This window comes from Sinocyclocheilus rhinocerous, unplaced genomic scaffold (assembly GCF_001515625.1).
Source record: "Sinocyclocheilus rhinocerous isolate Xijiao unplaced genomic scaffold, SAMN03320098_v1.1 scaffold940, whole genome shotgun sequence".
NCBI lineage: Eukaryota > Metazoa > Chordata > Actinopteri > Cypriniformes > Cyprinidae > Sinocyclocheilus > Sinocyclocheilus rhinocerous.
The window spans coordinates 127,287-152,405 of NW_015670976.1; the positions used below are offsets into that span (position 1 = coordinate 127,287).

General features: G+C 38.6%; 1 protein-coding gene across 1 annotated transcript; it reads left to right on the forward strand.

The window, feature by feature from the left end:
• Positions 1 to 5,198: 5,198 nt before the first annotated feature.
• Positions 5,199 to 15,817, forward strand: LOC107734392 (inhibin beta A chain-like). Its single transcript, XM_016546337.1, has 2 exons — positions 5,199 to 6,057; positions 13,535 to 15,817. The coding sequence occupies exons 1-2, from the start codon at positions 5,655 to 5,657 to the stop codon at positions 14,305 to 14,307; spliced, it is 1,176 nt and encodes a 391-aa protein (XP_016401823.1). The 5' UTR covers positions 5,199 to 5,654; the 3' UTR covers positions 14,308 to 15,817.
• The last annotated feature ends 9,302 nt before the right edge of the window (positions 15,818 to 25,119 follow it).

Below are 25,119 nucleotides of genomic sequence, written 5' to 3' on the forward strand. Positions count from 1 at the left end.
TGCATGAGGATGAAACAGACAAGTTATGACTGTGTACAGTTATATATGGATATTTTGTCAATGATATGTCAAAAATGGCACACATTGATGCAAGACACTGGTTAGGTGCTACAGGCATATATAATGCCACAAGAAAATACACACAACACATTACTGGGGGAAAAAAAAAAAAATGAAAAGATTTTTTTATTTTTTATTTGCTGAACAATTAACTGCACACGCCATGAATTACAATTTCACCTCTCATTCAATGCGCCAATACACAGGTCCCACGAGGCATTTAATCCAGAGCTGAATATGCTTCATTTAACAGATGACATTTCCTGCTAATAAATATAAAACCGTAATTATTTCAACAGCAGACTTATATATTTTTTTCCTTTGGCGCTGTATGTCATCCGGCACCTCAACTAAAACATTACAGAGAATCAATTACAAACCTACCAAAAACAATCGGTCCAGCAGATATACATAGTGCGTTATTAATAAAGATGTTTTTTCGGCTAGGTGGGGGGAAAGCTGCTGGTGAAGAAAGCCAGATTCGCATTAGACAAAGCTCTACATATCAAAACACACTGGGCTGTTGAGAATACAAATGTCTTTTCAGGTCAGGTGGGTTGTGGAGTGCTTGACGAATGACTGCGTAGCGAACATACATTAATAAAATCTTGTTTGCATATAAAACAACCAGAACACCCAAGAGGCTTAAATATACTGTTGCAATAAAGCATGGTGGGAGATTCTGCCATGGCTGAATATAAAGAGCTTGATGTACGTAATACATGCACTGTGCAAATTACATTCCCACTTAGCTGAAGGTAGCTATTATGCAATGCTTTACAAAGCCATCGGATATTATATTATATTATCAGTGATGGTTCACAGATGCTTGTAGCATACAGAATCCATCTGATGCATCTAATGTAATAACATTTTGAAGATGTTGGCTTGGTAGCTGTACCATGTATAGCTCTAATCTTGAAAAAAAGACACCTCAAAACACTTCTTCCCACAGTCAGAGTAAATATTACATACCAGAATGCTTATTTTTTTCCATGTTTACTTCCAACTTTCAGCTAAAGTCTATGACAGATGTTGCTTAAACGGCAGAGCTGTGGATCTCGCCAAGGCCTTCATCCGGAATGAAAGGGCCAAGGGTGGTTAGGGTGCAGAATGGTTTGTTCTCTACGAATAAATCAACTAAAGCTAAAGACAACGTGAAACAGCATTCACAACCTATTTTACTTCCTTAATGTAACTCGTTTCTCAGTGAAACATGTGGAACCTTGTTTCTGCCACTGAATTAAAAAAAAATAGAAAAGGTAATTGCTACTTTTTATCTCACAACTCTGACTTTTTTTCTCAAAATTGTGTGATAGAAACTTGCAATTGTGAGTTACAAAGTCAGAATTGTGTGATATAAACTCTCAATTGCATGTTACACAGTCAGAATTGCGAGATATAAACTGTGAATTGTGAGATGTAAACTCGGGATTCTGAGAAAAAAAGTCACAACTGTGAGATAAAAAGTTGCAATTACCTTTTTTATAATTATTTTTTTTAATCCAGTGGTGGAAACGGGCTGCCATAAAAACAAGACATTGAGTAAGAAACAAAAATGATATGGCAGGTGCTTGGAGATGTTGAAATACATAAGGGATTGATGACATAAGAACAATTATTATAGTCTTATTAAGGATTAGGAAAACAAAATGGGGAAGTCGTGGCCTAATGGTTAGAGAGTTGGACTCGTAACCCAAAGGTTGTGGGTTCGAGTCTCGTACCGGCAGGGATTGTAGGTGGGGGGAGTGAATGTACAGTGCTCTCTTCCACCTTCAATACCATGACTGAGGTGCCCTTGAGCAAGGCACCGAACCCCCAACTGCTCCCCGGGCGCCGCAGCAAAAAAAATGGCTGCCCACTGCCGTGTGTGTTCACGGTGTGTGTGTGTCCACTGCTGTGTGTGTGCACTTTGGATGGGATAAATGCAGAGCACTAATTCCGAGTATGGGTCACTGTACTTGGTCATGTCACTTTCACTTTTCAAAACTTTTTTTTTTTTGGAATAACATGCACAGATGAACCATGCACAAGAAATATCTATTCAGAAAATAAACAGGGTCCGTTTTCATTTTTATGTTGACTTTAAAAATGAAACAAATGACAATTTTACTGGCAATAACACGATCATCTTGGGTCTTAAAGTGATTTGTTTAACCAATAGAATGGGGCTATATATCTGGCCAACCAATGGCAGATGCGAGGAAAACAATCAAGCATTGTAGCTCTGTGGTGTTTTCAAAACATTGCTTTTTTGTTGGAGCACCCCAACAAGCTTGATACAGCAACAGCTCAACCAATGGTGTGTGTTTGGATCCGTCTGACCAACCAATAGAATTTGGGAAACTTTCTGTAAATCATAATTTATTGAAATTCTCTCTGGTCATGCAAGTAGCATATAAATTACACTTGACATTTAATGATGGCATTTGATTTACTCTAGATTAATTCATGAAGTGAAAAGTTTGGGCTATGTGCATCCAAGTACAGTACAGGCTGATATACTAAGTATAGGCCACATGGGAGAATGCAGCATAATAACCATGATGAATGCAATGGTTACGCAAATTGTGCGAGAGCGTTTTGGCTCTCATTTCCCATCTTTGCACTTCTCCAACAGCAGGGCAATCAACGTTAGCCTATCTGACCTCATGACTTGGAGATTGTCCCTGTGGTCTCCAATGAAACTCACACAGGGAGGCAGAGTCGATTCCGGTTTCAGGTAGCGCATGGCCCAGACAGCCTGACCTACAGCCTCTCTCCAACCCCAAATCCTGGAAGGGATAGACAGCAAGAGAAACATAGTGTGCGATAGAAAGTTTGGAATCCTGGAGACGCTCACATCTGGAGAAAGATTTACTCATTCAGTCAATCTCTTTCTCTAGGGTTGAAAAGGCATTTTCCCTACTCCTTCCTCTCCCTGTTCTCCATTCACATTTTAATGGGACATTGTCTCCCTGCCGTGACGGTGAGGAATCACGTAAACCCTGTGTCACCAGACTCTCATCCCTCTCTCCGTTATGTGTCCCCTGATGAGAAGACAGAGGTGGAGGAAGCCCATCCATCACCTACTGGCGGCCCAAATCATCCAGACTGTCCTGCCGTGAGACATTTAGCTACGTCCCAGCTAAAGTTAAGAAACGTTTCCTCAGATAGGACTTACAAAATGTAATTGCTACAATAACTTAGCTTAGGACTATGTGGGATTGTTGACTTGTTATGTTTGGAGAATTGGCAGTGATATCTTTATTCCCTACTACTTTGTATATTCAACAAGTCAGCAAGTTCTGGGTGTTTATTGCCGTGTGATACAGAGTATTACCCCATGTCACTGCAAGTCTATTGCCGGCTGAAGTGCTGTCCTATAGTAGTAACAGTTCTCCTGTCTCAGGTATGAGGCAGAGACTGCAATGGCTCATTTTAACAACCCTAATAAAAATCTAATCTCCACACAACCATTCAGTGCCTGAAGAATGAAAAGTTGTCTTTCTGTTTCTGCCTTCCGTTGTCTATGTGAATAATAGATAGATAGATAGATAGATAGATAGATATTCTCTGGATGGTATCATCAGTATGATGACTTCAAGGATCCTTGGGGCCAAATGGCAAATATTTATTAATTGAGAAGTTGCCCAAAAAAATAAAGATAGATATTCTCTGGATGGTATCATCAGTATGATGACTTCAAGGATCCTTGGGGCTAAATGGCAAATATTTATTAATTGAGAAGTTGCCCAAAAAAATAAAAATAATAATAATAAGAGAGAGACATTGTGATATTCATAATATCCATAACATGCTATATTAAATAATGTGAATCAATACTCAGTCCTGTATTCCACACACACACACAAAATATAAAAATGGTATTTCTTGACTCTGTGCAATGAGCAAGTTGAACCACAAGAGGGACTCCTTACAGTGATTTGTTAAATGTTAAAGTGATAAAAATGTGATACAGAGGAAAGACTACCATAACATTTTATCCAAATCAAGTTATTAAACATACATTCAAAAATACATACAAACATGGTATGCAAATCAAATAACTATGTAAATAATATTTACTAAAATATTGCTGATGAATAAAACCATATCACATAACTAGGATAAAGGTCAAAAAAAAAAAAAAGTCAAAAGACTAACAGATCCCTTGAATCACTACACTTAACTGCATAATGTTTTGCCCCATACGTTCTTATACTACAAAACCAAAGGCTGACTCTCTCAAAGCAGACTTTAGACACTGACTTCACTCAGCATCACTGAGGAAGGGGGGTCTCCTGAATCAGAACTTTGAGTAATCCAGAATTAGTGCATCATCATGTCTTAAACGGTACAAACGTCTACGGAACCTATGGCACACCTTGACTGCGGGATCCCTCATACGTGTTTCGGCTGATATGCAGACGAACGACCCACACATGCCCTCGACTCAGCCTTTGATGATGTCACAACCCCAGCTGACTGTCTCACTAAGAATCTGTCCTCGGCCAATTAAACAGGAAGTTAGCCTTCCGGGCATTTCCTGGTGAATCTGCACACAACATGTGTTGCAGCAGTAAAGGGAAAGCGTGGAATACTTAACGCGCACTGCTTCAAAGTAACGTCAAGACGTTCTTTCTTTACGAATAAGGAAACTGTTTAAAATGGGAAAAAAAATTAAGTTCTCTGAAAATTACTACTGGCAATCTCCAGTTGACCAGAATTGGCTAACACTTTTATGAGGAACTGCTATGCCACCGCAGAATTCTCAAGTACTACTATAAAAATTCAGTTTGACCATTTGAGTTGAATTTTGTCAACCAGCTATTGAAATATAATCATATTTTAGAGAGTTCTTAATACAGAAGTGTCTTACATTTAAAAACAGCAAGACTGTGAACATTTACAAATGAATGAACTTAGTCACTCTGCACTTAATAACACTTGTCATGTCTGTCAAGCAAATCCCACTACGTGCTCCTTAAACCCTGCGGGGGGAAAGTTACTCTGACCTACAAATAGAACAATTAGAAAAATAAATAAAAAGGAAATGTAAAGAGAGGGAGTGAGCAAGGAAGAGGGGAGGGAGGGAGGAAGGGAGGGAGGGAAGTATAATTACTGTGTTAGAGAGAGGAGATGTAGTAGAAACAGACAGACAGGGGAGCAAGAGCCAGCGAGAGAGTCCAGCCCACTTCAACAAAACCATTCAACTCCTGCACAGTGAGCAGTCCCAGACCTCTTGCGAGCACACTGCGTCCCTGGGGCACATCCAGAAGCCGACTGCCCATCCCATACAAACTTCCCAAGGACCTGGAGAGGGAGAAATGCACTGACAGAACTATTCCTGCTTTCCGACCAGCATCTCTTCTCGCAACTTACCAGCAAGGATTACACTTTTCCTCACTTTTTTAGCTCTTACTTTTTTGTTCCTCTCAAATTTTTGTCAGATTGAGCTCATCCACAGGCAGACAGACTTTACTGCCAGCTGTCGGCAACCGGACGGATTCTTGTCTTTCTTTGAAAGGAACTTTTGAAGTAAGTTTTTCATTTTCCAACGCGGTGCAGACACTCTCCAGCTCTCTTCAGCAACTGACACTTTTCATTTAAGGATGTCCCCTCTCCCTGTTCTGAGCGGGATCTTCCTGCTGCTCATCCAGACCTGCTCCCTCAGTGCCATGGTCACCAAAGGGAGCCTGGCAACGTCCGAACAGGCAGCCACGGACTGTCCCTCTTGTGCTCTGGCACGGCTTCGAAAAGGTGAGGGTGAGGACGAGGGAGCCCAGCAAGACGTGGTCGAGGCGGTGAAGAGACACATACTTAACATGCTGCACCTGCAAGAGCGCCCCAACATCACGCACCCGGTGCCTCGAGCTGCGCTCCTCAATGCCATTCGCAAGGTACACGTGGGACGGGTGGCCAAGGACGGCAGTGTCCTGATTGAGGACGAGGCCAGCAGCCGTCAGGACACTGAACAGGCGGAACAGACGGAGATCATCACGTTTGCTGAAGCCGGTGAGTCCAAATTTCTAACAAATGTCTAGAGGGTGATCTTAGTCCTTAAATACTTTAAAGTAAATCGGTCAGTCTTCCCTCGTGGGATGAAACCGGAGAGGTGGGTTTATAAAGCTGTTCAACTTATTATCACCAGTCTGAAGAGTTCAGAGAAACCTGTTGCCACCGCACAAAGTCAGAGCAGTGAGAAATACGCTGCGGCAATTCACTCCCCCCTCTCGAGGGTCCTGCAAACCTCCTGCTGGGTTAGAGAATCAGTAAGTTTATCTGCGAGGGCCCCCCAGGCTTCTAGCCATAAGCTCTGCACTGGAGCACTTCCTTGGGGACTGACAGCCTCCTATGTAGCTTCCCTATGTGACTGAAGAGGGTTGAGAGAGAGATAAAAAAAAATCATAACGCATAGGAATAAAAAGGACTTCATATTCTAGGAGGGAAAAGAAGGCTGTTCAGTTACTGCCTTTGTGTCGGGTTTCAAAGGCAGTTGAAAGAGCATTGTCGGCTGCAGTGAGAGCTGTTCAAAGGTGCTGTCAAGCCCATGATGTGAAGAGAGATTGGGTTCTTCTCTGAGTCATGCAGCTCAAACGGGTCATGAGTGACAGAGCCGCGGCGTGCTGCAGGAGCTCTCAACAGATGTGTCAGACCTAAAAAGCAGCAAACAGAGCAATTGGATTGCTTGTCTGAAAGATGAATGGTTCATGATTTTAAGGAGCTGAGACTGTAACACTGCGGCCTTGTGGATTATTTAAAATGACTTTATAGGTATAAAATGTATTATACATTTTTAAAATGGAATAATAAGTATACAAGAGACGTGAGGTAAACTAGAGTAAGAAATAAATCCTTTAAGACAAGATGTCACATGAAATAATCCACTCGCTGGAACTCTTAAAATATACAACAATATGCAGGATTCCCCACACGTTTTTTCCCCCACAACTTTTTTCCTTCCCTGACTCATTCATGACTACTGCAAAAGTATGTTTCAAAATCATTTTATAAAGACTGCATTCACAAAGAGCAATTAGATATTTTAGAGTGAAACACAACTAGAACATTTACATTCATCACGGAAAGTTCTTTAAGACCTTTCTTACCACATCTGGAAATTTAAAATGCAGTGATATTTCCAGGTTTTTCATGACCGTGAGAACCCTGTTTATGAGAACCATTCCCTGATAATCTTTTGGTGCCAGACTACAGCTTGTCACATTACAAAACAAATTCAGCTCATGCTTACGTGATGACAAAAACCTAGTTATGGGACACAGAACGAAATCTGTTAATAATCAAATCTATATCAAACTTTTATCACGTGGACTGTTAGTGCAAGTATTTATTCTCTAAATGTCAGACACAGCTATTGGTTTTCAATGGGTATTTGATATATTGACTGGGGGAGATGGACTGTCCCTCAGGCTGAATGAATAAATCAGGATTACAAACTCAACTGCTCACATTGCAAAATGTCAAATTACTGACCAGTACTGGCACAAACCAAACACATGGACACATCATAGCTCAACTCAGCAATCAGACTTTTCAATATGTCTGGCTCCATCACTCATTTTGACATTTCAAACACACCAGAGGAACTAAAGAAACCCACATTAGTAAATATAATATTTATATCATAGTTCTCGCCATTAAAAGCTAACTGAACTAAATACAAGGCTGTAAATAGGACAAAATAAGTCATTTGATGGTCTTATTGCTAGACTGCAATACATTCTGTCAGGCGATAATTCAGCGTTTAAGTTCCTAAAACACGATTCATAATCAAGTCTGACCAAACCAAAATGCATACGTCCTCTCCCCTTATGTTTACTTACGGGCTTTTGTTACAAATGAATGAGAATCGCAAGCGTAGAAAAGCATCCATCATCTCCTTCCGCCAAACCTTCGCACTTGCACTGTTGTCTCACAGAAACCTCGCGATAATTGTTTCTTACCCGAGCTCATGGCTCGTGAGTTTTCTCGCTCGAATCGAATTCCATTCTCGCGTCTGGCGCGAAATTTCGCTTTCAGTTGCATCTGATCTACTTTCCAAAAGTATTCTAAATAGAACTGTTCTCCAAATCCACCACAAGGGGGAATGCAATAAAGCTTGACTGTGCAGACCCTCGCAAATAACATTTGCAGTGATTTTATTTTTTTCCCCCATGTAGGCTAAACATGTATTTGGTATCAAAATGGATGCACAACAGGGGTTCTTAACATTTATAACTTCAAAGCCTTAAATGATAAAAGTCAATTACAAGTCAGTTTACGCAGGATTTGATTTTTGCTGCTTTATGTCTGCTCAAATTGTGGTGTTTTAAACATTTTTAATAAATGAATAATAATTTAAAAAAAACACTAGAACTGTCCATACATTAAATAATACATTATGATTAATCTCAAGATGTGCTGCAGAAGTACCTACTGAATTTAGCTAGCCTATAACATTTTAAAGAAAACAACATTAGAATTATTTAGTTCAATTATTTCAATATAACAATTTAATAATCACATTTTCACATTTTGCGGCCCTTGGTAGTTTACTGACGTTCCTAGTGGGTCCCATCCCACTGCTGGTGTACAAGCACCATTTAGACTGCATTGTGGCAACAGGTGATATTTTTTGGCTTTGGCATCACAAGCAGAGACATAGCTGTAATTAGATTGATTTTCTAAATACTGTAATGCATAGTTGTGCATGGTGTTTATTTCATACTGGTTTGATTTTTAAGACACATGTTGCTGCACTGCATCACTGTAATGTTGCGTTAAGTAGGTTGTTTAGACAACTGTAATTATATGTATGATGTAAGTCTTAGACTTCTGCATATACTATCTGTCTGGAATCGTGTCCAAGAATCTGCTCTCATAATTGCCACACATACAGGTAGACATATGAGCTATGATATATATATAAAGTAACAGCATTAAGTATTATTCATTAAACTGCTGAATGATCATAGGTTGAAATAGTAATAATAAACTAATGTAAAATAGAATTAAAGTTGTTATTTCTTGGTAGTTTATAGTTCTCAGTTGTCTTTATACATGGCTGTTGTCCTCTTAAATTATGTGCTGATTAGGTTCAGAAATCACCTTGATGAAGATATCAGTTGGCAGATACAAGGACTGCAGAACCTGAGGCATACTGCATTTATTGTAGGACATATTATCTCTAACATACAGCATTCTAGCTGAATGAGCGCTACATGGTAAGACTGATTACTCTCAATATGTGTAGCCTGAAGGCATGTGCAATCAGTGCTTGTGTATGTTAGCATGACTGAAAATCATGAATAACTTTAGTCTGCAGATATTCAAGCAGTAGCAAATAAATAACGGCATTTTTAAAAACCATATCTATGCATATCTAAAGATGTCACTATCACTGCTAAATCACAAGAGTGCACCCAGAGGTCATTCACAAAATTCGGCCAAACTTTCTGCAAAAGTTTATTTTTTATCAGAAGTTGCAAGATGGATAGCCTTTGCTTCCAAATCAAAGAAAATTATTTAACAAATGCAGAAACATAAATATCATGTACAATGTTCACTATTCTTTGTCACTGAATTCCATTGAAGCCATGTGCAGAATCTTCAAACAGAAGGCACGTTGATGATATCACTGTGGATGCAATAAATGCGTGTGGGCGTTCAGTGTTTGGCCTTTCTGATGTCATTCAGGCGTGCAGGTTGCATATGCAAAGCTTGACATGTTCTGAAACAATGACTCAATATTTACTTATTTTCCTCGTTTTGATCTCCTCCCACTTGCAAAGTAATTTATCACAGGGAAAGCCCTATAATCACTCCCTCCAGTAATGGTTACAGCAAAAGAAAGAAGATGTCCCAATTGTTCATGTGCGAGCAGTTATTTTTGCCAGATCAAATACTGATTTATTTGCAGAAAAGATAAGCTGACTTTCTTAAAGATAAATGTCCTTTTCTTAAATAATATAAATAATTGCTTTTTTGAAAGCAATGGAAATAAATAGGCTAATTCCCGAAGTATCTTTGTCTTATGTTGGGGCTACACTGCCAGCTTGCCAAACCTTACATATTACAAAGCCGCAAAGTATCTCCTTTAAACACAATCCAGATTCGAGGACCACATTAGAAAGCCTCCTTGTTAGCCGAGGATCCCTTAGCATTAGTGTGGTCAAATAGGTTTCTCAGGTTGCAGGATACTTCACTGCTCATGACATTTTGTAATATGCTACTTAAAGCTTTCTTGGCTTCAAGGTACAGTACTGTAGTGAAGAAAGGATGCTGCAGCATCATGCCAACTATGCTAATTTATTACTTTGACAGCTGATGCATAATCCAAACCTGTTCGTGAGAGTAGGTTATTACTTGCAGATGTGGGCTTGGTAGAAGAGTAGCGAGCATCTCAAACCTACATCCAACCTTGAATCCTGAAAAATCAATCAGATAAACAAGTAAAATATGAATCGCAACTACCTATATAGACTGTCCACCATGTGTTGTTAAGCCGCAGTCTTGAAAGCGACCATCCTTCAGTTATGCAGTATGGCCTTGAGCCATGTTCTGCGGATTCTTACCAAAGGTTAGTAAGGGGGAGGCAGCAGTAACTCTCCTCGTTACCCTCCTGGTTCCCTGGGAGCTGCGCTGGCCTGCAGGGGCTGGCTGAAGCTGGTGATTCTTTGCTGCTGGATGGGGTGCCTGACTTAGATGGAAGCAGTAAATCAGGCCCACTGTTGGTGCCTGAAATGCCTGTGGGTGATGACGACCAGATAAAGAGGGAACAAGGCCGTTTGGAAAGGAACATAACAAGCATGCTTGGCCTTTACGGCACAAGGTGTGGTATCATGAAAAACGGCTCGCCGGTGTTAGTGACACTCGTCGGAGAATGTATACAAGACTCCACAGTGTTATTGTTGGGAAATAAGCTTTAATTGCACTTTTTGTTTGTTTGCCTCTAATGCTGGGATGTAGGAAAGGCCATGAATGCTGTTGCAGCAACATGCTGTACACTGAAAGGAATTCTAGTGGTTTTCTGGTCTGTTCAGTGACATTGTAATGTCAAAGGAAGTTTTATGATTGCAGTGTAGGTCTCTGTTGTATATTTTCTCTTGGAATACCTCGGCTGCATTTTTATGTGGTGTAGTATCTGATTTGGAACTGCTTTAAATGCATTATAGTAGCAAGCTATAGTTATCTAGATGATAACTGATTATTGGTTGAAATATATGAATATGAATATCACTTGATATTACTGCTCACAGTATGCTCTAGCGCATGAGTTTAGTCTGTGAAATCCAGCCTCGCTGCTGACGGGACTGTGTTTGAAATATGTTGCATAACAGGCGAGGAACTCAAATCATTCACTCCCACACACCATTAAAAGAGTCATATTTCCACCCTCAGACTTTTATTTCTAATTTAATATCTTGTTAGGTCAAAAAAGAAAATCGGTCAAGACTCTTTAATTCCTGAAGAGATCCAGAAAGTGTTCTCATGTTAGCACCTAGCATCCTTCCCTTCTGGTGTTTAAAGTGAGTACTAGCCATTGCCAAGTTGTCAGCAAGACCTAGAGAATATATATCAAGCTCTCTTGTGTTTTTTTGGGTGTATGAATGAATGCTTCGCTCCACTTGATCCATTAAGCACCTGTTCGCGCTATGCTCTTTGAACTAGCATGTGTGATCTGTGTGGAAAAACGGTTGCCTTTAATCAGCATTGTCAACAAATTAGCCAAAGATAAATACCGCATTCTATAACAGTTAAACGGGAAGAGTACAAACAAACTCCATCCAGAGAGGCGTGTTTCAACAACCTTTCAGGTTGCGGACTTCTTTACTGCAAAAGCATTCTTTGAGCTTCAAGTACTGGGGCATTGCAAGCCATACAATATGACAGGAGGCCAACAAGGAGATGAAAGAAACTGATTCCCCCTAAGGTAAACCAGATAGAAAAGGGGATTATAGAACACATTAACTAAAGCCATGTTTAAAGAGGAGTGGACATCCCCCCGTCCCCCCCACAGACATACTTAAGTTCCCAGGTGATTCTATACTACAGCCACCCGCCCCTTTTGAAGACATGGAAAGGGGGAGGGGAGGAATGTGTAAATGTTATTCTCTATCTTTGTGTGCAGGACAGCTGTGCAAACTCCGCTCTTGCGGTTAAATTGGTGTTTATTGTTGAGGGATTACCGCATGGCTCTTTAGTCTTTCTCTTCAAATTTCAAAATTTCTCTTTGCTCTCCGGCAAATATATTCAGACGCATGCAGAGTTGCAAAGCTCCGGTGGTGATCTTTCTTCTTTGGGCCTGGGCCTCTGCTCTGGAGGGGCAGTTGAAGGGTTTACCCAGCTTAGCAAATGCTAACGATACTTGATTCTTTCACTGGATGAAGATTAAAAGGGAAACAATGTGTTAGCCACTACTGGGAAAAAAAGCCCATTATTTTAGACTGCATTTGTGAAGCTCGCCTGTGTTTGGACAGATGGGTTTGGACTAGGGATCCTTAAATACGCTCCCGCACACATATACACTTGTAGCTTGATGCCATTGTTATTGCGTCGTAACCCTGTAAATATGTTGTGGTACGTGATAGATTAGCATTTGTGCAATATTTTTTCAGAGTATATTGCTTAATACTTGTTGCAAGAGGCTGCTTACTATTAGCCATGACATACAGGACTCTTTGTGTATGTCAAACCTTCGACAAGGTGGTCAGTTTTACAAGAACTCAGCTGCAGTATAAGTAAGCAACAGTCACCGAGACCAGCCAGAAATAATGTCCCAACAAAGATTTAGTAGCTTAAAAACGGGTTGAGTCAGTAAATGGAGAGGATTTGTTTAGAACTACCCAAATGATCCGTGAACTGAGATTTTCCAGAGGCCTTGCCTCTGTCTATAACACGGTGGGAATCAAAACCAAAGGGAACAGTCTTTTACAGTCCAGAGAGACAGCAAGCCACATGCCACATCACTGCTTCCAGCTGCATGCTGTCATGGCCATTTTGCGTCACCCTATGTTCAGCAAAACTTTGTTCCAGGCCAGCAGACTCTTAATTGCTCAGTTAACTACCAGGAGAGGTGATGAAGTTGGTTTAAAGTCTTGTTTAAAACCCTCAATTATTTCAATACCAAGGTGGTGCAGGAAGAACCAAGTGGGAGGGATTGTTTGCTTGCGAGTGTGCGTGTAGGGACAGCTGATTCACTGATTTGATGTGCAGGAAAAGGATGCATGACTAAATACATCTATGCCATTTATTAATAGTTGTATGAAACAGAAGAAGATTGTTTTGCGGAAACCTTGAAAAACTGGTCACTGTTGGCACAAAGCTAAAGTGTTCCACCGATGCCACCACTCCCAGTATCAGCTCTGATGTGGCTGGCACACTGTCTCCAAAGTCAACCAGAGCCTCAGGCTAAAGGGAAATACAAGTACCATAACAAAAGATCAGCTCAATTGACTAATCTCTGATGTTTCGTTCTCTTCCTATCCCACAGGTGAAGCTCCAGGCTTTGTGAACTTTCTCATTTCCAAGGAAGGTGATGAGATGTCTCAAGTGGAGCAAGCCAACGTCTGGCTCTTTCTTCGACTGCCAAAGGGCAACCGCACCCGTGCTAACGTCATCATCCGGCTGCTCCTGCAGCAAAGTTCAGGGGAAAAGCTTCTGGCAGAGAAATCCGTGGACACGCGACGCAGCGGCTGGCATACATTTCCCATTTCGGCAAGTGTGCAGGCATTGTTGCAGCATGGTGGCAGCAGACTGAGTCTGCATGTCTCCTGCCCGCTGTGTGCCGATGCCCGGGCCACACCGGTGCTCGTGACCCCCGGAGGTGGCGAACGTGAGCAATCCCACCGGCCGTTCCTCATGGCTGTGGTGCGACAGATGGATGATCTGTCCCAAAGGAGACGTCGCAAAAGAGGCCTGGAATGCGACGGCAAGGTACGCGTCTGCTGCAAACGCCAATTTTACGTAAACTTCAAGGACATCGGTTGGAACGACTGGATCATCGCTCCCTCGGGGTATCATGCCAACTACTGCGAGGGCGACTGTCCCAGCCACGTCGCCAGCATCACCGGCAACTCGCTGTCCTTCCACTCCACGGTCATCAACCACTACCGCATGCGAGGGTACAGTCCCTTCAACAACATCAAGTCCTGTTGCGTGCCGACTCGTCTGCGAGCCATGTCCATGCTCTACTACAATGAGGAGCAGAAAATCGTCAAAAAGGACATCCAGAACATGATTGTAGAAGAATGTGGCTGCTCGTAAGGCCGCTACGGGTAGAGGAAGGGTAGGAAGGGAGAGACAAGGTTGGATGGTAGGGGCAAGAACTGCAGTCCCAAAACGAATGAAAAAGAAGAGATGTAGAGAGAGGAGAGGAGAGCTCCTCTATCTTTATCTCACTGCCTCAAGACAAACTCTCACGTAGACAGGCCTCTCTTTCTCTCGACCACTTGTGCGTGGTCATCTTAGAATCCAATGGGTATCTGTAACTCAGAGTAATCTCTGTGGCACTTTCAAAAGAGAAAAGAAATATAATATATTTTTTTTTACAAAGCAAAGGGAGCAAGGTCAGAGAGTATTTATGCGGCCTACTTTGCAGTGCAGACATGCACTGCGGGAAGAGAGATGATGTAGATGAGGTGCCTGAAAAAGAAAATCTCAAAACTATGCAACTTGTCAAGTATTATGATCTAATTTTTTCATCAAGGTGTTGTTTTGTTTCTTAAATATTTACTTTTACAAACTAAAAAAAGTTAACATTTGTTGACTTTTTATACCTTGTACGTATGTTTTATGTATGTTATATGTTTGTTGTGCATGTCCGTGTACAAAATGTGTGTGTATATACAGTGTACGTTTGTGTGCATGTCTGTTCGTGTGTGTTGTCGAGAGATACTTGAAAGAAGTTTGACGGGCTGCTGGAACCAAACATTTCTCTTTATTATTATTCTAATTATTCTGACTATTGTTAATAATGTTATTATTTTGTTTTGATTTCTGTACATTTTTTTTTTGTTATCTTAAAAATGAGACGTTAAAACGTTTACAGTTTTGCACTATATCAACATTTCGATCAGCGTAGCCACATATATAAATATGTTTATAGAGAAAGCACTTCAGAACAGACGTACCTACATAGCATGAGTCTTAACAATTGAGATTGTTAAAAATAAACAGGGAGGTTTGAGGGGAAGGCAGAGATGACTAACACTACATCAGAGGACCATGTATACACATGCATTTTACAAAATAGTGTTTTGGTTTTTTACTCAACACCAAAGAATTTAGGTTAGCGTTGCCTACCATATTAGGCTGTCTCCGAACAGTTGTTCAGAAGATACCAATATGTCTTTCAGAAGGTTGCTTTGTTCTCCCTACAAAGATGTCCAGGTTAGCAAACCGAAAGACCTTTAAAACAGTTTCTCAATGTCCCACAGCGGCTCACTCCTGTGTGTGCTTTTGCACTACTGCACAGTCCATGCACGACTGGCCATCTAAATGGTTAAAACAGCACTTAAACCAACCTTTTAAAGTTTGTTTTTAATTATGAATTGTTACAAAAGTGAATGTGCAGCATTGATATTTAATGACTTAATTGGGAGATTAATAACTATTTAGACATTTGCAACTTTTCTCACCAAATATAAAAAGGATCTACAGTGATCCCAAAAAAAAAACAAAAAAAACACAAAAACTAAAACAAAAACAAACTAAAAAACTGCTTTTGTTTTGCAAATGTTAATATTTTCGCTTCTCAACATGAAATGTTTTACCACTGTGCAATGTTAAAAAAATGAATCAATTTGCGAAAAGAAAAGAAAAGAAAAGAAAAGAAAAGAAAAGAAAAGAAAAGAAAAGAAAAGAAAAGAAAAGAAAAGAAAAGAAAAGAAAAGAAAAGAAAAGAAAAGAAAAGAAAAGAAAAGAAAAGAAAAGAAAAGAAAAGAAAAGAAAAGAAAAGAAAAGAAAAGAAAAGAAAAGAAAAGAAAAGAAAAGAAAAGAAAAATTAACTTAAAGAACTTTTGTGTTACATTTTGGACTAAGAAAAGTTTACTATTTTCAGTACTTTCCTGATGGAAATGCATTCAAAATGTAAAAAAAAAAAACACTATTCAAATGGAAAAGATACAAATTCAGAAAAAAAATCTATAAAAAGAAAGACATGTTGTATATGTTTTTGTTTGTTTTTTGTTTGTTCGTTGTTATTAAAAAATAATTGACACTGAAATAAGTGGACTAAGAATAAAAAAATATATTTTTATTCTGTATATATGGAAATCAAGATACCATTATGTTGCATTGCTTTGTTGTACAAATCAAAAATGTGCTTGTGGCTATTTTTTTTAAAATCTAATTTATTCTACAGTATTTTGTCCTTTGCTTCACCATTAAAGTTAAAAGGTTGTACACTACAACATGAGAAAACTGTTGGTTGTGATTTCTTGCACAAAACACATACATATAAACACATTTAATTGCAAGACACATGAAATACTGGAGAAAAAATGTTATTAGAAATGTGCAAAGTAAAACAGTACTGACAAAGCACAAGCCCTACAATATTACAGGCACTGACAATCAGGGAACAGTTTACAGGACCAAATATGTACACAGCAATAAAAAAGAGCCCATACCTTGTCCATTTAGAAAATAATCCCAACACCCACCTCAGAAACATCCCGAAACTACCCAAGAGAAGACTAGAGGAATAAAGCATGACCGTATACATGGTAAATTATGATTAGTGGGACAGAGAACCAGATGGCGTCTATATAAAGCATGTTGCATGCTGAGGTTTGAGTTAAATCATGGTGGTTTTGGAGGAGGTGGACCAGTCATCATGAACCATTACTGGCGTATGACACATAGCCACAGTGTCCCCCCAAGACGCATGCACACACACGTGCAAGAAAACAGCCTCGCAAACTCCAGACACTTCAGATGCATTTCACTCTACTAAAATGAAAAAGGTACTAGTTTAGATGACATAAAGTAGTTCCTGGTTAAAGCAGAGCTGTCTCAGGCTAATGACAGAGAGGAGCAAACGGCTGGCAGTGATAATAATTCAGTAGTGAGCGATCAAAGAGCTTCACCGATGGCATGCAGGAGTTCAGAGACTGCGGCCAGCAGAACAGAGGATGGTCATTCATTTAAAATGCACTTTTTTAAAATAGTGCTGCTTGGTAAGGTAAGCATTGGGGCATCGGTGGCAGTCACACTTGGTGCCCGAGGCAAGAAATGACAGAAAAATAATGGTTAGATACTTTTGTACTTTTAAGGTTCAAATTACAGCTTCTAAATAGCATTAAAGGGAACCTGGGTTCAATTCCTAACATTATTTTTTTTTAAATAAGCAAGCAACAGCTGAACTTGACAGTGATTACTATGTAGCAGCTTTGACATTTTGTTCCACGAAAAAAGTCACAGTAATTTTAAATGTCACGTGGGTATATTGATGATGACAGAATTTCAAGTTTAAAGCAAATGATTTATGGATGTGCAACATAATTGGACTGAACACGTTTAGACATGTGAATGTGATTTCTTTCACAGTGTTTTAGACAAACATTTTGTTTGCTATTGTTGTTTTAACCTTCATGTTGTGTTCTGGTCATTTTGACCCAGAGAGGATTTTCTTTTCCCCGAAAATGTTAGTTAATCGCATTGGGCTAAAACTTACTGACTTTGCTCACACAGGTTTTTCACTTCACAATTTCTTTTTTTTTTTGTTTGTTTGTTTGTTGCATGTGTGGTGGTGTTCCTGGTCAAAAATGAATGGCCTCAAAGTATCTCATAAATCTCTTGATGAACTTTATCCTCAGATCAATGAGGCCTACGATCAATCAGTTTCAAAAATAAATACAAACCCTGCCTTAATCGAAAGAAAACAAGCTGACAAAAAGTTTTAACCCAATATTTGGTGATAATATTGCATAACAAAGTTTATAAGCTATTTTTTTTGTAGGCCGGTCATCACAAGGATGACTTTGTTCCACTTTGTGTAAAGTAAAAGTATTACAAAACAAACTTCTTGGTCAAACATTTACAAACAGTGCAAACCTTTTTCTTTTTATTAATTATTGACAAAATTTTCCACACATAATGTTTTTCACTTAAAACTTGAGGTGCATAAACTCAGATCAGTGAGGCCTACGATCAGCTCGTTCCAACAAGAAAAGAAAAACCTGTCCTTATTCAGAGAAAAAAAAAAAAGAGTTGACAAAAAGATAAATTCCAAGATTTGGTGATAATACAGCATGACGAGTAATTTAAAAGCAATTTATAAAAGGCCAGTCATTTTTGACCAGGAACACAAAAGGTGTTGTAGGTTTTCAACATGCACAAGTGAAATTGAAAGTCAATTTTAGTTTCAGTTTACAATTTATTTCGAATGCATTTTTTAAAGTTATTTTTTCATATTTATTCATTCTAGTGGCAAAAATATGTATGGAAGCTTGTTTCTGCCAAGGGATAAAGTTGCGAGATATAAACTCAGTATTGCTGAGTAAACTTGCAATTGCAAGTTAAAGGGGACATCGGATCACAATTCTTGAAAAAAGAGAAGAATTTACCACAAAACACTTAATTAAGACATTTAAAGTTAAAAGTAAAGTAAATTAAAAGTAACCAGGAAATAGGGACAGTAGGTTCCATACAATCAGCAGTAAGTCGCATGCAATGCATGTTGGGAACCATACACTCTAAAAAATGCTGGGTTAAATATAACCCAGCACTGGGTTAAAAAGGGACAAACCCAGCTATTGGGTTGTTTTGACCCAGCGGTTGGGTTCAAAACAACCCAACCGCTGGGTCAAAACAACCCAATAGCTGCATCAAAACAACCCAATAGCTGGGTTTGTCCCTTTTTAACCCAGTGCTGGGTTATATTTAACCCAGCATTTTTTAGAGTGTAGTCCTACTTCTTGCTCCACAAACTATAATATTATCTATCAAGGTAAATTTACTTAATGGTGCTATTTTCTAATTGTGCAGCAATACATTAAACTGTGTAAAATAAGCAAATATATAGAATAAAGAAATGCGGGAATTGTGAGGACTTGGACTTGTCAGTACACATGCAACTGGCATTTCTAAAGATGCTTGGTGAGTTGTGTTGTACATAAATGAGTGGTGCATTTTGATTAGCTGAAGACAAAACAAAGCATCTAATAGACCTTAAAAGAAGCATTTGACTTTGTGTTATATCAAAGAGATAAGTGTAGTGTACGCAGGACTTGAGAGGGAGGGAGAAACTAGTTGGGCAAGGTGTTGTCAAGCCCAAAACTAGATTAGGATATCATCTGAGCTCTGCAAACAGAAACACTGATTCCTACACACATGGGACAATAGTGCTAATTGACTTTAATGGGAGAATGAGCCATTTACAAACATTTGTAAACATTGCCACCCTTTTAAAGAACAAAACAATGAAATACTTCAATGCACACATATAGTATGCATGTGTGTGCACAAGAGACAGGAAAAATGTTTTAAAAATAAAATTTAAAGATACATTTTAGTTTCAGTTTACAGTGCACTTACATGTACTTACAGTGTACTTATCTAAGGAATTACTGGGTAATATGTGACCCTGGACCACAAAACCATCATAAGGGTCAATTGTTTTAAATTTAGATTTATACATCATACAAGCTGAATAAATAAGCTTTCCACTGATGTATGGTTTGTTAGGATAGGACAATATTTGGCCGAGATACAACTATTTGAAAATCTGGAATCTGAGGGTGCAAAAAAATCTAAATATTGAGAAAATCATCTTTAAAGTTGTCCAAATGAAGTTCTTAGCAATGCATATTACTAATCAAAAATTAAGTTTTGATGTATTTACGGTAGGAAATTTACAAAATATCTTCATGGAACATGATCTTTACTTAATGTCCTAATGATTTTTGGCATAAAAGAAAAATTGATAATTTTGACCCTTACAATATTTTTTTTGGCTATTGCTACAAATATACCCCAGCGACTTAAGACTGGTTTTGTGCTCCAGGGTCACATATAACATAACTACTTGATGTTAGGTTTAGAGGTAGGTTCAGCGTTAGTACCTAGATATTACCCAGTTAATAAGTAATATAGTATAATACGTATAATAGTATGTAAATGTGGAACAGGACAGAAAAATAAAGTCCTACCTTTTTTGAGAAAAAAAAAGTCAGAATTGCTAGCTAACTCAGCGATAAAAGTCAGCATTCCGAGTTTAACTCACAATTTTTTTCTCAGAATTGTGAGTTTATATAACATAATTCTGTTTATATCTTGCACTTTTTTTCTGAGAAATGTGAGAAACAAAGTCTGAATTGTGAGATAAAATGTCACAATCTTTTTTTTCTGTTTAATTCCGTTGCAGAAACGAGCTTCTATACTTACTGTATGCTATAATTACAATTTAAAAAATGACTATATTTTACTCATCATAGCTTTATTGACTAATCAGCATACAAAACTGTAAATATCCATTTACAATTCATAATAAATCTGCTCTTATTCAAACTCTGGTAAAATGAGAACACAGTGAAATACCATTGATCATCACTGTCCTGCAACCTCACGGAAAGTCAACGGTTAAAAGAAGATATGAAAGACATTTTGATATGGAGCACAATATAGTAAGCCAGGACTGGCCATGACCTTGATCAAACATGACTGAGAACATACTGTTCTTTTATTTCAGAGAGGAAAACAAGCCAAGGCCAAAATGCTTAAATGAAGTTAACGTCTGGCTCAAATACCAGCGTTTTTATCCATGTAAGTGAAAGCTTATCACTGATATGAGAGCTTGAAAGATCCTTTATGTTAATTCAAGATGACTCTTCTGCTGTCTAGAAATACAATACATATGACTTCATTTTGAAGAGGAAGAGTTCATGAATGTAAATTCAGCGGAAACCAAAAGTCTGAGAACACACTGAATTCTGGGATTTCTTTTTTTTTTTCATTTAAAATAGGTAAATAAATAAATAAATAAAAATATAACAACAACAAATAAAACAGCTAAATTGAATAATATTTACTAATTGTGCTTGACACAGGGTACAAAACTAAGCCAGATGTTGATGTGTAATTCACATAAGCTAAAACTAACCTTTCCAGTCCACTGATTTAGTGGAAATTAGAAGAAAAGGTAACACTTTATTTCGATAGTTCACTTTAGACATTCTATTAACAGTAAGTGACTTTGCAACTACATGTCAACTAGCAGTTAGTAGAGTATTAGTAGACTGTCTGCTTAATATCTTCGAACACTTTCTTTGTCAACTTATTCTACTAACCCTAAACCTACCCTAACAGTCTACTCTGAGAGTTAGTAGACATGTAGTTGCAAATTAATGAGAATTAGTTGACATGTAGTTGACATGTAGTTACAAAGTTACTTATAGTTAATAGAATGTCTAAAGTGGACTATCGAAATAAAGTGTAACCGAAGAAAAACATTCATTATCAAAACAACAGGATCACTAGTGGTCCCCTCACTTGACATCCAAGATGTTTTCTCAGCTAGAAAATAAACAGCCGACAACACATTTGTCAAAGCACTTAACAGATCTTCAATCCAAAGCATCTCTGATATCAGCCTCCACACAGTCTGAACTGGACCACAGTCAAATTCAACAGCACCGCAGAGCTTTTCATGTCTTCTTACGTTACTCCTGCAGAAGAAGAGACAGATGTGAAGAATACATTCCACTGATTCCAGTTCAGCTCACTCCTGACAGCATCGCTGTGATGATCCAGTCTGTCTACACTGATGGACTGGGGTTCAGAAACAGACGGGGACTGATAGCCATCACAAACAATGCAGGGCATACTTGCATATGCAGTTGATATACACTGATTATTTTAATCATATTTTTTTTATATATATTACATATTATTTTATCTATCTGTACAAGAGGGTTAGTAAGATTTGTTTTTAAGGTTTTGAAAGAAGTCTATAATGTATGTCTTATTATTATAATATAAAATAACTGTTACCAATTGGATTTACCAACAGTATTTGAAGATGTAATTTATTCCTGTGATGTAAAGCTGAATTTTCAGCATCATTACTGCAGTCTTCAGTGTCACATGATCCTTCAGAAATGCTCAAGAAACATTTCTTATTATTATCAGTGTTTAAAATAGTTGTACATTTTTCAGAATTCTTTGATGAATAGAAAGTTCAAAAGAGCAGCATTTATTTGAATAATTATAATCTTGTGTAACATCATAAATGTTTTACCGTTACTTTTGATCAATTTAATGCATCCTTGCCGAATAAAAGTATTCCTTTCTTAAAAAAAAAAAAAAAAAAAACCTTGAACAGTCATACATGAATATATATACAGTGCCTTGCGAAAGTATTCATACCCCTTATTTTTTCCACATTTTGTTATCTTATGTTCAACTGCTTTCTTTTACTTTTTCCCGACATCAATCAATACACCATGATGAGAAAGCAAAAAAAAAACACAAATAAATAAAACAGATATGTGACAACTTTGCAGTATTAAGAACATTAAAAAATGAAAGAACTGACACTTGACATTTAGCTCAGGTGCATTCCAGTTTTAATGAATCATCTTTGATATGTTTCTACAATTCAATTGGAATTAATCTGTGGCAAATTAAATTGATCGGACATGATTTGGAAAGGCACTACTGTCTATATAAGGCCTGAAAAATGAATATCAGAGCAAAAACCAAGTCCTGAGGTCAAAGAACGGCCTGTAGAGATCAGAGACAGAATTGTGTCAAGAGACAGTTCAGAAAAAAAAAAATTCTGCTGCACTGAATGTTCACAGAAGCATGTAGCCTCCATAATGCTTAATGGAACACTGAGCATTTGATGGAGGAGAGTCTTGTTTAGAGTCGTGACCAAGAAGCTGATGGTCACTCTAGTTCCATGATCATGTATGGAGATGGGAGAAACTTAGAAGGACAAACATAACTGCAACACTCCACCGATCTGGGCTTTATGGCGGAGTGGCCAGACTCAATCCTCTCCTCAGTGAAGACACATGAAAACCCACTTGAACCCATTTGAAACACTGCAAAATATAGAGATAGCCTTAATGGAAACCTAGTAAAGAGCATTCGGAATCTCAGACTGCGCAGAAGGTTCACTTTTCAACAGGGCAGTGACCCTAAGCATACAGTTAAGACAATGCAAGAGTGGCTTATGGACAACTGTGTGAATGTCCTTGAGCGGCCCAGCTAGAGCCTGGGCTTGAACCCAATCGAACATTTCTGGAGAAATCTGAAAATGGCTCTCCACTGATGGTCCCCATCCAACCCGACAGAGCTTGAGAGGATCTGCTGAGAAGAATGGCAGAAAATCCACAACTGCAGATGTGCAAAGCTTGTAGGGTCAAATCCAGAAAGACTGGAAAAGTCAAAAACCAAAAGTGTTTCAACTCAGTACTGAGTTAAGGGTATGAATACTTCTGCAATGTAATTATTTCCATTTATTCCTTTTTAACACATTTGCAGAGTTATCACTTTTTTTGTTTTCTTTGTCATTATGCTGTATGAACTGTTGATTGGTGTGGAGGAAAAAGTAATTTAGAGCAGTTTAACATAAGGCAGATGGAAAAAAGTGAATATATATAAACCAGCACTAACCAATATAAACCAGCTTAGACCAACATGGAAATAGATACTGGTCTAAGGCCATCAGCTGAGTAACACTGGTCAGATTTACTGTAACATTTCACACTGATAATACTAATACATCATATTATATCAGCACAGTAATGTGTTCTAATAATAGATAGATTTTGTCCGGTGAAAAATATAAAAGAGCTGTAGCGTCTGGACCAATCAAACACACAATTTTTCATTTGATTTAACAAATCAGTTATTCATTAGATTAACAAATCGTCACAGTCCCCTCACCCAATAAACTGGGTGCCAGGATGTCTGCAACGCATCACTTCCTTTGACATCATTATCAACAAAGTATCGGCTTGTGTTCAGCTCTGTCTTTAGACATTATTGCCTTATCAGTTTGGAAACCGGCCTCAGCCTTCAGAAAAAGAACACTTTCTATTCATTGCTCGGAAGTGATGCTTTCACAGAAAACATTGATTTTGTGTGATACAGCCTGCAATTTTATGTTTCGTTGGTGTGCGGGATCTGTTAACTTTATCTCAGCATTTCACTTGGAAAGCATAAAATATCAGACCTTCACTTAGCATTTCAGCACAATGTGGCAAAAGGGGAACAAAACTGATTCTGAGAACAGTTCCAAAAGAATGTAACCACTCCGGGTTTTCACACTTTGTGCTCCACTTCCACTCTGCACTACCTGCACACTCTGGACTGGAAACCTGTGAATGCAGTGTGATAAAAGAATGAATGAACCCAAGTGCTGTGCTACTGTACTAAATATGACAATTTGGGAGCAGCAGAGATTAGCAGAATTCAACCATGAAAATTAGCAATGGTGACTTTGCTAGAGAACTGCATATCCTGTATGTGTAATCAAATTGATTACATAATATGATAATCAAATTGTTACAGCAATCAGTTTAAGGTAGGTTAGGCGATTTCGGAGAGGCTAGCTTAGAAAGCATAAGATCTCATCCTCCCTGCATAATCACTCTCCAAATCACATGAGCGCGCACAGGCAGACCAGAGGCTAACCAGCGACACGATGAGAGATGGCGTTGGTGGAGGGTTGAATGCAATGCTGTCAGATTACCTCATGTCTCATTCACCGGTGAGAAAACATTACAGTACAAAGCCCATAATATTACAGTAATAATGCAATAGTGTAATGGAACGCGCTGATGACGTATCATGTCTGCGCAAACAGGGTGCGCAGAGGTTTGCAAATACATACTTTTACAGGCAGGTGGAACAGCCTATCGCAACCCTCAGACCGAGGGATATGATTGGACGAACATTTTATGGTCCTATGCCTTCCACAGACGATATAAATACATTTAGACCACTTAACTTAGTGATTGCTGTCAGGATGTGAAGAGACTTCCAACCAGCATAACAAAAAATGTTTTTGAACCAAATCACCTATCCAGCCTTTAATCACATTCATCAATGTTTGCTGGAAAAACT